At 36.2% G+C, this 12,525-nt stretch overlaps 1 protein-coding gene across 1 annotated transcript in view; it reads right to left on the bottom strand.

Annotated features, from left to right (window-relative positions):
* The window catches only part of LOC138718342 (usherin-like), a 220,836-nt gene that overhangs the window by 116,795 nt on the left and 91,516 nt on the right, over window positions 1-12,525 (bottom strand). The window contains exons 13-14 of the mRNA XM_069852767.1: window positions 3,914-4,248; window positions 517-639 (exon numbers count right to left, since the gene is read on the bottom strand). Coding sequence (XP_069708868.1) covers window positions 517-639; window positions 3,914-4,248 — 458 coding nt within the window. The remainder of the gene's footprint in view (window positions 1-516; window positions 640-3,913; window positions 4,249-12,525) is intronic.

Below are 12,525 nucleotides of genomic sequence, written 5' to 3'. Positions count from 1 at the left end.
AGTGCATTTAACTAAAACAAAGCTAACACAAAGCTGCCCTTAAATAAGATCTTCTGAGAGTGTGATAGATACTCTTCTTGCCTTTGGAGATATTAATGCAATTGTAAATTAGAATTTTTAAAGCAGGTAAGAAAAACAATGAACTAAGTTTCATATGTTTCCCACCTAGGACTTCTCAAACATTCATTCTGTTATTCAATGATTTTGCCAACACACAAATCTAGCATATGTACACATGAATCTAAATGGTTTGATTACATGAGCATATCAATGCTAAAATTTCACATCTATATTTTCGTTTGTTTTTCAGAGCAAAACCGCATATGAATCAAGAATAAGAAACTAATAATAAATCCCTGCGTACTAGAATGATTAATACACCAAAGATGATGACAAAAAATATTTCATTACATAATTAATATGTTCACTACATAAGGACACAAGAAATACTTTGAACTATTAAACATACACTATACAAAAAGCCAGCATTTGTTTTTATAGTTTTTGTAATCTCACCTGCTAAGACCCTTATCTTCATAAAACCACTGAGTTCCTGAGTAAATATTGTGCCACAGATTTAAATCTTCAGGGGGATTTGATGCAAGTGGTTGCTGGATTTTACGTCTCAGGAGCTCATATCTAACACAAAAGACAAGCAGAACACCAGGATTATCTCAACTAATGTTATTACACAAAAAAAAATCCAGTATTTTTTTTTAAAGCCACACATTATTTTGTTTTTACAGCTGTAAACTTTATGAGATAAACATTCTTTTTAATGTTGCATGATATAGAACATCTAATTAATTATAAAAATTACTTTGAAAATAGAAAATTAAGTACTTCTATTTGAAAGAATGAGTTTATTTAACGATTAACAGATTTCAAACTCATGGAAATGCTGTGAAGTCCAAATAGCCCAGTAATAGTTTCTCATACAGACTTGACTAATGCCATCTGATATGCACAGATTGCTACAGAATATGAAATGACAATGTCTCTCTCTTGCAAATGTGCGGAAACATATAGCATTGCTATTACTATTTTACTAGTAGTTGCAACTTAAGTGTGCATTTTTGTTTAATGTGTGTTTGCAAATAACTCCAGTGTAAAATACAGGTGGCAAACGGGGAGAATGAGTTAATTGTTCCATCTGCAGACTTCAGCAAGTCACCTTCGTATTTGTGTAGATATGCATGATGTCAGCTTGAAAGAATAAACTATTTCATCCTGCTTTTAATCGGTATCTGAAGCTGCATTCAGGTCTATGTTCCAAACAGCACATCAGCTAAAGCCTATCTTTCATCAGGTCAGCTGTGAGACTACCTGATTCAGACAATATGCCTTCCACCCACTTTACATTACACACTGTTTCTCATCTTTTACACAAAACTTTTATGGAACTTATCAAAGATTGAATCACTTCATCTCTACACAAACAAAAGGGGATAACATATTTTGCATTTCCTAATCATTCTATGGATCACAGAGAAAACTACTCTAAATGAAGCAAAATTATATAGAGTTGTTCAAAATCTTTAGGATTATTATTCTTTACTACATTTCACAGGTGGTTTTTGATAGACTTTTTGTTTCAGTTTGATGGGTTTTTTTGAAGGCACCAGACTTTTGAACGCTTCCTACAGTAACAGAACCACTCTGGAATTGCTTTTAATGGTGAGCTGCGGTTTTAATCCAACCATAGTTGCAATAGCGTTTCCACTGATGCCCAGCAAAGTAGGGTCATATACATATATATCTTTGCTAAACAGTCAACTTGATTCTCTAAAGTGCTGAGCTGCTGTGCATCATCTTTTCCCTGTTCCCCATTTTGGAAAAGTGCTTTTGTTAAATTCCAGCCAAAAGGATGTGAATACTCAGGCATATCTTAAAGATTCTCACTTTAAGCACTTATTTGTGAAAATATTTCCTTTTGTATTTAAGCATTCTGCAGAATGCCTTTATGTGGGTCACCACCCCATTGCAACGACTTTTCTGACCACTGGCTTTATGTCTAATTTGACATCTCTTTGTGGAATTTGAAATATGTTTTAGGTTAAAATCATCTCCAGTTTCATAAGGAAATATTGAACAACAACTTCCAGGATTTGAGACCCAGTATTAAAAGGGTATTTAATACTTGCTGCATATAGTTATCTTGCATTGCTTCAAACCAGAAATCATCTAAGAAGCTCTCTTACAAGAGAACAGAGACTTCCTATGCTCCATGGCAGCTAGGATGCATGTGCACGACTTCCAATCACTATCACCAATGAGTCTGGGGAATAGTCCTTGACAGGTACAGATGAGCATAATGCCACTGATCTTAGTGATGCCTACTGAAAAAGCTGGGAGTATAACCTCAGAAATCAAGTAGTAAAAACTAATTAGACTCCAACTCTATCAAAACATTCAGATGACTACTTCCAAAGAACAACTGCCACGTGGGTGGTTCATCAGTGTCAATAGAATCCGGAGATAGATCATTACAGTTTTATTTGGAACAGTCCTGGCATATTCTCCCCAACATAGATAAGTCATGAAAAACAACACAATCTTTTAGAAAACACTGAATGGTGATCATGTGTAAATCACCCTTATTGGCAGCTGCTGCTGCTGCTCTGCTTGCTGCAGATTTCTTGCTTCACCATGATGTAAAGAGCAGCTGCTTCAGTGGTTGTTCTTGTTGAGGGCAGCATGGCACATCATGAAGGAAATGAAGTCTGCAGATGTAGGTTGTACTGAATTACTTCAATAATCTATGGTGAAATGGTCATGCTGTTAACTCCAGAAAAGCAGAGACAGCTTTTCAAAACCTTCAGATTTTACTGTAGAGCAATCATAATTTCATTCAGTTGTAGTATGTCCTAATTAAGCCTGAAGATAGAGTGAAGCTACTGTGCTGTAACAATATACACAACTGAAAAGGCTTTACATGATAATTATTGAACCCATCAGTGCACCTCAAAAAGAGCTACTAACCCGAACATATGGTGTGCAGAGATATAATTCCATGCATGATGTTACCCAATATGTTAAAGCACTAGAAATAAAGACTTGTTTGACATTTTTTATTGTGTACGTAGAAAAATATTTGTCTTTATAAATCTTCATGCACTCAAATAAATACTTTTTTAATGTATAGAAACACTCACTGTCTCTCTCAGTAATCAACAGATTCAAGTCACCTATCTCATTATTCTAGACAAATCTCAGAAGAGACACCTTTCTCTAGTTCCTGTGGTGAAATCCAGCTGGCTATACCCAGCAGTTCCTAGCATTTCCATTTTTGGCTTTGCCACCAAACTTGTAGCATTTTAACTTCCATTTTTGTCGTGCACTCTCTCATTCACAATTTCTTAATCAGTTAAGTTTTGAAGCTTATTTCACATCATGACTGTACTATGGTCATTTTCCTTTTATGCAGAATATCCCCCACATAGTATTGAGAATATTGGATAAGTTAAATATTTATGTTCACAGATATCTCATACTTTTGTCATTTTGTTGGTGGAATGCATTGCTTGAACTGACCACCAAAATGTTGCTGATGCTACAGCCCAAACCAGTTATGGCTTTGAAAACATCCTGTGCTTATTGCTTGTGACTCTTCAGACAGCACTTACGTGAAAACCCAGATCTTTCCCAGATGTGCTCTGCAAAGTAAATGCCGCAGTACAGACACCACACTTGCTTTAAATAATCCTGACGTCTCATGAGTTCAAAACAATTCAAAGCTTAGGCTGTTATCTGCTTCTAGATACACCCACTTGTTGACTGAACCCTAAAGATGAACCTCAGAAGCTCAGAAATTAAGACATTGCATCATGAAGTTTACACTGCCCAGAATTTCCTGAGTCAGATTTAGGTAAGGAGAAGAAAACTGTCATTTCAGTTGCAATTAAAAGCTTACCTCAGATGAGGACCATTAGGCTTCAGTGGTGGTTGCCAAGAAATGGTAATAAAGGACTCACTGATTGGAATTACAGACAATGGACTAACACTCTGGGGAACTGTCGCAGGCGTAGTCACACTGGTAGGTAAACTCTCTGTGCAGCCTCCTAGAAAGCCATCACCTCCAGAACAAGCTATAACAGTGACTGAGTAGTTTGTATAGGGTACAAGATTAGTCACCAAATAACTTAGTGATGATGAAGTATTCCCAGTAATGACAATTCGTGGATCAGGCATGCGAATCTCATATTTAAGGATTTCACCATTCTGTATCAGAGGAGGCTTCCACGACACCTGAAGGAGGAGGAAAAGAAAAATTAAAATAATAGATTTCTTTCAGTCAGAATGGAGAAATACAGACAGAAGATGCTACAAACGGACACAAGTGTGATCTCAAGATGTGCTTCTCTTTCTTCATCAAGACAGACTGTGTGCAACCTTCTGATTCTTAAAGGTGCATCAGTTGTTAGAAATCTTACTTCCTTTAACTTTACTGAGGGTTGCAGTAACAGCTGTAGGCATTGCAAAATCTACTAATGCTTCGCTTCACTCAAAATTCTGTGAGATGTTCAGATGCATTAGCAAAAATACACTATCAGTATCATTAACTGTCATTCATATTCTTATGTCATATTTCCTGCTGTGCTCATCTATTACTGGCAGAGTAAAAAGAAATCTTCATTTGTGTTTGCACAGCTTTCAGAAGTGTATAACTTCTCTAACTCCTGTGAGAAACAAGATTTGTTCGTGCTCTCTGTATGATGAAATATGAAGATTTTCCCTTTTGCTTTTCAGTAATAAATGAAATTTTTCCTGGTTTTTGTCTGATACTTACCAACTTTCCATTATTAGCATTATAAAATTATGCTGAGAAAACTTTATCATAAAAAAAAGGAAATTACATACAGAATTCATGTTATATATACCTACTGTTACACTTACTATGGTTTTACTCTTACTACTAAACTGAGGTTAGTTATATTTTTCTTTTTTTTTTAGTTTAGTATTCTACATATTTATTCTTATCACCTTCAGTGAAGAAGCAGACTTTAGACTGTCACAAAGAGCATACGTAACTGTACTAAGAATCTCAAAGTTTCATTGAGGTAGTTTATCAGTCCTTCCTCCTCTGGCAGTCCCACTGTAGGAAATACACCAGCTTTGCTTTGTTCATCCCTAGGACTATTTTTCTTGCCAGTGACCTACTCATCTGTAACAATTTCTGTCTCTTTTCTTCCCAGGCATGGGATAACTTGGGATTGAATCCAACATTGCAAACCACACAGAAATGCAAAAAACCTAGATGAAGGTACACGCAGAATAAAATGAAGGAAGATAATATTGCAGTGTTAAACAGCAATACTGAGATACTTTAGTTTCCTCAATTGTCTACAGCCTCTAAAGTAAGTATCTTCAAAAAGATACTTACTTCATGCACATTTACACATGGCCATGGAAACAGAGAAGCTTGCTTTATAAAATGATTTTTAAAGGACCCTTGGGGATTATGAAATGTTATATCTTAGGTACAGAAGGACCTAAGAGGCCATCAGACTTGCAAGAAACCTGGCAGCAAAGTATTGGGAGAAACCTGAAGGATTTTGATAACAGAATCTGGAATACTGTTAAACAGAATTAGAAACAAGGTGATCTTGAGTAAAGACAGCAGAAAAAACGATTATTGGTGTCTACATAGAAAAGGCTTAGCTCTGGCTAATTATCAAATGCTCTATTTACATTTCTGTTACTCCTGGACCCAAATCACCATCAACAAATAAGGAAAATACTATTGACAAAACAATGCAAAATTTCACTGAAGGTAGGAATCGATTGTGCGCCATTCTGACAGACAAAGCAAAACTCTCATTTTGAAATAATTCATGTGATCTAGGCATAATCTTAGGAAGCAGAAAAGAACGGATGATTATCATAAACAACAGAAAATGTTGTTTTCAAGTGCAGGTAGAAAATATTCACATCGGTACACTTCAGGCGAAATTTCCAATCCCAATGTTTTTTGTTGCTACCATACTGCACGCATGGGACACCCTGTATACATCACAGAAATGTGCATGTTTTACTTTTATTTTCAGAAACGCGTAAGTTTGAAGTTGCTGGAATAGAACACCAGATTATTCAGGCATAAGTATGTTACTCTTTTTTGAGGTATAGCACCTATTGTGAAATTCTGCCTCGGTGAAGTATGACTAAAATTAATATATTTGAGATTTTTTTAGGGTATCAATACATTAAATCCATCATTATCAGTGAAAAAAACCCCTCTTACTTGTTGCTTAATGCAAATTGGCTTCTAATAAAAGAAATACATTTTGAATGCCTGGAAAATTCCTAGAACTCCTCCCTCAGAAGAGAATATTTTCTAAAAATGTTTACCTTATACCAAATCTTGTTTTATTTCCTGGAAGAGAGGAGGAGTAATTTTTCAATTACATTACCCTGCAGACACCTAACTTTTACACCTAATCACTTTCACACTCTAATAGAACTTGCACAAGATTCACCATACGTTATAAACCCTTCACATAAAGGAATAGACTAATAACGTGGAGAAAAAAAAAAAGAGATGCTGCTCCAGAACCTTGGTTCCTAAGTTTTATACAGCATGTGCAGTAGCTGGTAAAACTTGAAAAATATGCTGCTTCACAGCACTTTCTGTGCCCTAGCAGATAAAATACCACATTTGTACACAACATAGATGCTTCGTAGAGCTTACAGTGAGAAATTTCTCTCTTTTTCTTCTTTTTTTTTTATTTTTTTCTTCTAAGACAAACGAAAACCACATTGAACAAAAAAAAAACAATGTTCAGTCAGCAGCACATTAATACGGAATGCCACTTAATTTTGTCTGGGCATGGACATTTCATACAAATATCTGTAGATCTATCTATCTGTAGATTGCTTTGATTATTTTTTTAAAAAATTTGATAAAGGGATGACCAGGGATAGTCACAGTCATTGCTATGTCACTTGACCTGCTTTGAATTACCGATGTCACTTAGGAATAACAGGTCATGAAGTCTCTGATAAACCTCTCTTCTCAAGAGGAAAGGGACTGCCTGATCCATATAGTGTAAATGAAGATGATGGAGCCAGCCCGATTCACACATGTGGCACTACTGGACCTCCCCTCCACTTTAAAGTGCCAAGGTTTGAGGTAAGAGCTTGGCAATGCATGAAAGCAGGAAAGCTCACTAGGCAGGCTGTGTTGGAAGGGGTAACAGTTTGTTCATTGATTTGAAGCTCAGCACTGAGACCATGAAAGAGGATGCCCAAGAGGAAGAGAGAATAAAGTAACTACTGGGAGAGATTAACTGATTCAATGTAATGACTCTGGAAGCTGTCATTTAAAGATCAAAGCACCTTATTTTCTCCACCACAAAATTTAAAGAGACAAAAATTAGCCATTTCCTCTCATTAAGCAGTTATAACCTTGGATTTTTTTTTATTTTTTATTTTTTTTAGAGCAGTTGGAACCCTGCAATTTAATTCTGAGTTATGTGTTTAGAGGCATTGGCATATGGGTAGCTATTTTACTGGTTTGAACCTGGCTTCAAGAGGTAGCTTTTAAATCAGTGTGTTTGGCTTCGTTTTATTCTCATTTCTCCTAGCTACTGCTTGCAACATCTACAAACAGAATGTAATGAATACACTACTGAGAGCTTTTCACTGTTGGTTTCAAAGCACTTTATAAGTCTCAAATTGCAAGTATTATGATTCCAGTTTTACAGATAAAAAGACTAAATCCCAGACTAAGTCATGTATGAGAAAGAAGCATAACTGTAAACAAAGATCCGCTACCCTGATTTTGTATTCCAACCACTGGATTGTAGTCCTCTGCCAACTCCTGAGCCCCCTAAGAAGTAGTTGGGAGATGAATTTCCTCAAGAGTTCTTATCTGTCTTAACAGAAATTATAATGGGATTCAATCAAGAACCAGCATCACACTAGAAAATCAAATCCTGATAAAGGTCACTGATAATTATTCTCAAACACTTTGCACATGAATGACATCCAAGTTCAGCAAGCGCTGCCATAGACAAACAGTACTAGACAGTTTGCAGTAACAGGTTGCTACTACAAAAACTTCATGAAGGACTTAGCGTGAGCAGTGGGAAAACCAAAAGAGCATTTATTTATGATCCTAAAAATCTACTACAGTCATGTGTTTAAGCTATATCAAAGCAAGGGGATAATGCTGATGAAAACCTGATTAGTTCCCCCCCCAACCCTGCATGATCTCTACCAAATGAGCAAGCTGTGCAAGAAATCACAGTCCTAAAACACAGAAAAACCTCTAGCGTGCAAGTTAAGGTTGTTCCTATGGGTGTTGGAGTATCCTAAGTCACTCAAGCAGCACTTATGTGGCAAATAAACCAAGGTCTCACTGACCTTAGCAGCATTACAAGGCAATCTTCACACAAACGATTGATTGCTCCTAAACAATTTCCCAAATGCACCAGCCATACCTGCATAAAACTGAACTGTGGTGAATAAAGTCCAAACTTTTTTTTTTTTATCTCTGGCATGAAGCTGCTCTGTGGGCTTACTGCACCTTCCTTTAGCACACTAAGCCTAAGTACCTGGGTTGTTGATAGTCTCAAAATTATGTTCTTCGGCAACTGCAATCTGAAGCATTTTGAGAATGAAACAGTGACAGAGGTTTTTAACCAAGAAGAGAGGAAGGGCTTTCACAGCCTCAATCTCTTCCATGCAGTGGTCTGCAGAGGTAGAACACTGAAGGACTACCACTCCGTTAGTCACCAGCTTCAGTGACTGTGGAGTTATTGCCACTGCATCCAGCATTCTGCACTTAGAAACAACGCCACAGGACAGCAAACATTAATGTGTGAGACAAAAACAGTTCCAGAATGTGTGCCTATAACTATAACTGATAGGAAGTAGAAAATGGATTAAGAGAACAAATTAGTTTTCATGGATGTTACTACACAGTATATTGCTTTAAATGTGTCAGTGGTATCCATCCTCTACAGCTGAAATCTTTCTCTCACATATTCTAGTCCCAGCCTATTTACAGAGTATCAGGCACTTAGCAGTTCACTGTCCAGCTTACAGGGTGATGAAGAAAGAAAGACAACTATAAAAGTAGAGCTTTGTTTATTTGTGTTTGCTCACTTGCACATGCAATTTCATAGTCAAATTTTAGAAATAGCTACTAGAAAAGTGTATCACTTCGTAGCAATAAATGGTGATCTTCTGCAAAGAAAGTGCAGACTGCAATTCTTGAAGAACCTGTGGACAGCGAACTGATGACCTTATTCAGTCTGTAGGGTTGCTCTGTTGTAGCTTCTTCTACACAAAGAAAAGAATGGCAGCTGAACTGTAAATTGATTCTCATCTCTGAGGGTAAAAACAAACACGAATGACAATGGAATTAAAAAGCCTACAACACTTCCTCAATCAGAGAAGTCATGTGGAAATATTGATGAAAAATAATCCATAGAAAATGAATGACGGGATATTAAATCAAAATGCAAGAGAAGAAATTACAAATGAGAATGACAGTTTGGTGCTACAGGATCACTGCAGCCCTTCATTTCTAGCAGGCAATATATATAACATATATTAAGAGAGAAGTCAATGAAATCATCATAATTTTTTATTTTTCTCATTTTCCATCTAATAAAATTGCAGAAAGCTTCTGTAACTGATGTTGTCATGAAGTAATAGCATGGCACAAGAAATATATGTCAGTAAGGTGCTACATCCAACCAAGATGAAACCATTGTCTAAGCACCAAATAGAAAAAAAAATTCCTTTCCCCTTGAGAGAAACATCAGGATTAAGTCCAGCTCATGTCATCTTCTATCTTGAGAAAGAAGCTATGGAAAGAATGACAGGAAACGGCTGCAGCTTCTTGTCTTATCAATGGTCAAGTTGGCGGCACTGGCCAGGAAGGGAGAGCGACTCACACAAACATGCATCAGCAAGTCTCTAGTAAAGCCAATAATCAAGACTACTTCTGTCTTCCCCAGGCCAAAGCCCTCAAGGGATAGCCACAGCAGTGAAAGTTAAATCACCAAAGTTCAAGAATTTGCATACTACAGTTAATTTAGTTCAGTCCTCCCAGCCACATAATGTTCGTTCTACACAAAGAACTCCTTTAAGTAATTATTCACTGCGTTAACCAGCCTCTTTCTCAAGCCACTCAACCTAGCTACATTCCCGAATGTCGTATCAGTGTGAAGTGTGAGATTGAAGCAGCACTGCAATTGCAACACTCACAAGAAAAGGAAACAATTTCTTTTATACTTCTGTACATTAGGGTATAGCAAATCTTGTGTAACAGGAATAATGTTCATGACATTGACATATACTAACTAAACAGCTTTAGCAGTTGCTGAATACCTCCACTTCGCTTTAGCATTTAATCAACCACAAAAGCAGTTTATTGCACAGTATACTCTGCTACCATGAACATTATCAATTCAGCAAATATTAAAAAATATTATGCAGGTGTCACAGAAATGGGTAATTTAAAAATTATCTACAGCTTTACACTTTCTGTTGCACGAAAGCAAGCAAGCTAAATGTTATGGAGAGATATCGGTCCATTCTAATTAAAATTAAATGTTAAGGAACATATACACATAAGAAGTGTTTATGCCAAGAGTGACCTGCTGTGCTGATATTTTCCTCCTTGTAGAGTGAAAGCTTTGGTCTATGAAAATAACCTGTATACTCAAGTGTGTACTATCCAGGAGTACTTTGAATTCTTCACATCCTCAAATCATTTATATTGATTCTATAACTAAATAAATGAACCGAAATATGTTCCTCTTTTTTTGTAAATTCTCTCTGTTTTCAATAGAAGTAAATATTTGTGCTCATGGTTTAGGGATTGGTTGCACTGACAGCTGAAAGCCTCTATTGATTTGCAACCCTGGTTTGGTAAAGAGTCTCTTGTTAATATTTCTCACAGTGCCCTTCCAATACTTTCCATTCTAACCTGGGAGGAGAGCTCTCTCTCAGGCAAGAGGTAATTAAAATCTCCCTTGAAAAGAGATAGCTTATTTTCCATTCTCTGCTAAAGAGTTACCATTGTAGACACTGAATAAGATAAGAGGATGGTACAGCACAGATTCCACAAATGTGATTTAAACACTATGTAGGCGATACATGCACTCCAGATGTGGTGGGCTTGAAGTGCTCAGGAGGGAAAGCGTGTCTTTCTCGGACTCTCATGCAGCAAGCCTTGTCTATAATCTCTTCAGTTATGAAATGCAATGAGTTCTTCTGTACTCATAAATTTATTTATTTTTATAATGTAATACATAATAATAATAAATACTAATAAATAATAATAAAAGCTTTAAAAAGAAAATCTCTTGCTGTCCTATACAAGTAAGTTCAATATTTTTAAGACATCTAAGAACCTTAGAAATTAGAAGTGAAGAAGTAAGGTGTCAGCCATGAAATAGCCTTGCACAGAAACTGTACAAAGTATTCCAAACTCTCCCCTAGTTACGATAACTATCAAATCAAACAGCATTAAGTAAAATAAAATACGAAATAAATTAGAAGAATTTACGCCCATATCAGCTGAAAAACAGGTACACAGAAGAGAGTGTATTTGGAAAGGCATATACATAAGTAATTTTTCTCAATTAAAAGCTGCCACCTTTAATTATTTTGAACATTTTAACTTAAATACTTACAAATAAGAAAAATGAACAGTAAAACTCCATCATGGAAATAAAACCATCCAGGCTTCAGCATTTTTGACAGAAATCAGTCTGAACAGACCAAATAAATATGTGTCTCCAGGTGCAAAAAACAAGCCTGACAAGCCTGGGACCACAAGAGCAGCAGTGGCACAAAGTATGACCATCGCTCATACAGAAGGTCATACAACATAGACATTAAAAAGCTTTAAAGAGCTTTGAATGTTAATGATTGACTGGGGAAGACGAAAGAAATAAAAGCATTTAAACTCTTCAGCAAGAAAGGAAAAGAAATTTAAAAAGCATTGTTATACTGAAATTAAATTATTACAGAGTGAAGACTGTACTGCCTGATTTCAGGTTTCAGAAAAAATAAATTATCAAGCTGATTTTCAGTATTGGTAGATGACTTAATCTTGGAGCTTAGCAAAAGACAATAAAATTACAACTGAGCACACACCTCTGATCTCAATAAAAGACATCCAGTAAAGAATGACAAGACCTCTGATAACTCTCAGTCTTTTAAAATTAGGTTTGGGTGTTGACTGCACTTGGAGAAAGAAAAAAATATGGGTAAAATATAAAATTATTATGTCCTTATCACATTAACTCAAGCATTAAAGGTTGCAGTGACTTCTTTGTGCTCAGAGTCAAAGCCAATGTATAAAAGCTCATGCAATAAAATGTGGACATGTGTGTATGCATGCCATTGAACTAGGGCTAGTCAGCATTGCTGCTTCTGGTATACCTTTGAAAAATGCTTTACTATGAATTGTGGTTGATATTAGGATATATATACTGAAGCACAGAGGGCAGAATCCTGGAAGTAGATTGCCCAAATCTTCAATAAGCAGTCTGGCAATTTATC

Source organism: Phaenicophaeus curvirostris, chromosome 2 (assembly GCF_032191515.1).
Source record: "Phaenicophaeus curvirostris isolate KB17595 chromosome 2, BPBGC_Pcur_1.0, whole genome shotgun sequence".
Classification (NCBI taxonomy): domain Eukaryota; kingdom Metazoa; phylum Chordata; class Aves; order Cuculiformes; family Cuculidae; genus Phaenicophaeus; species Phaenicophaeus curvirostris.
This window is presented reverse-complemented; position numbering and strand designations above follow the sequence as displayed.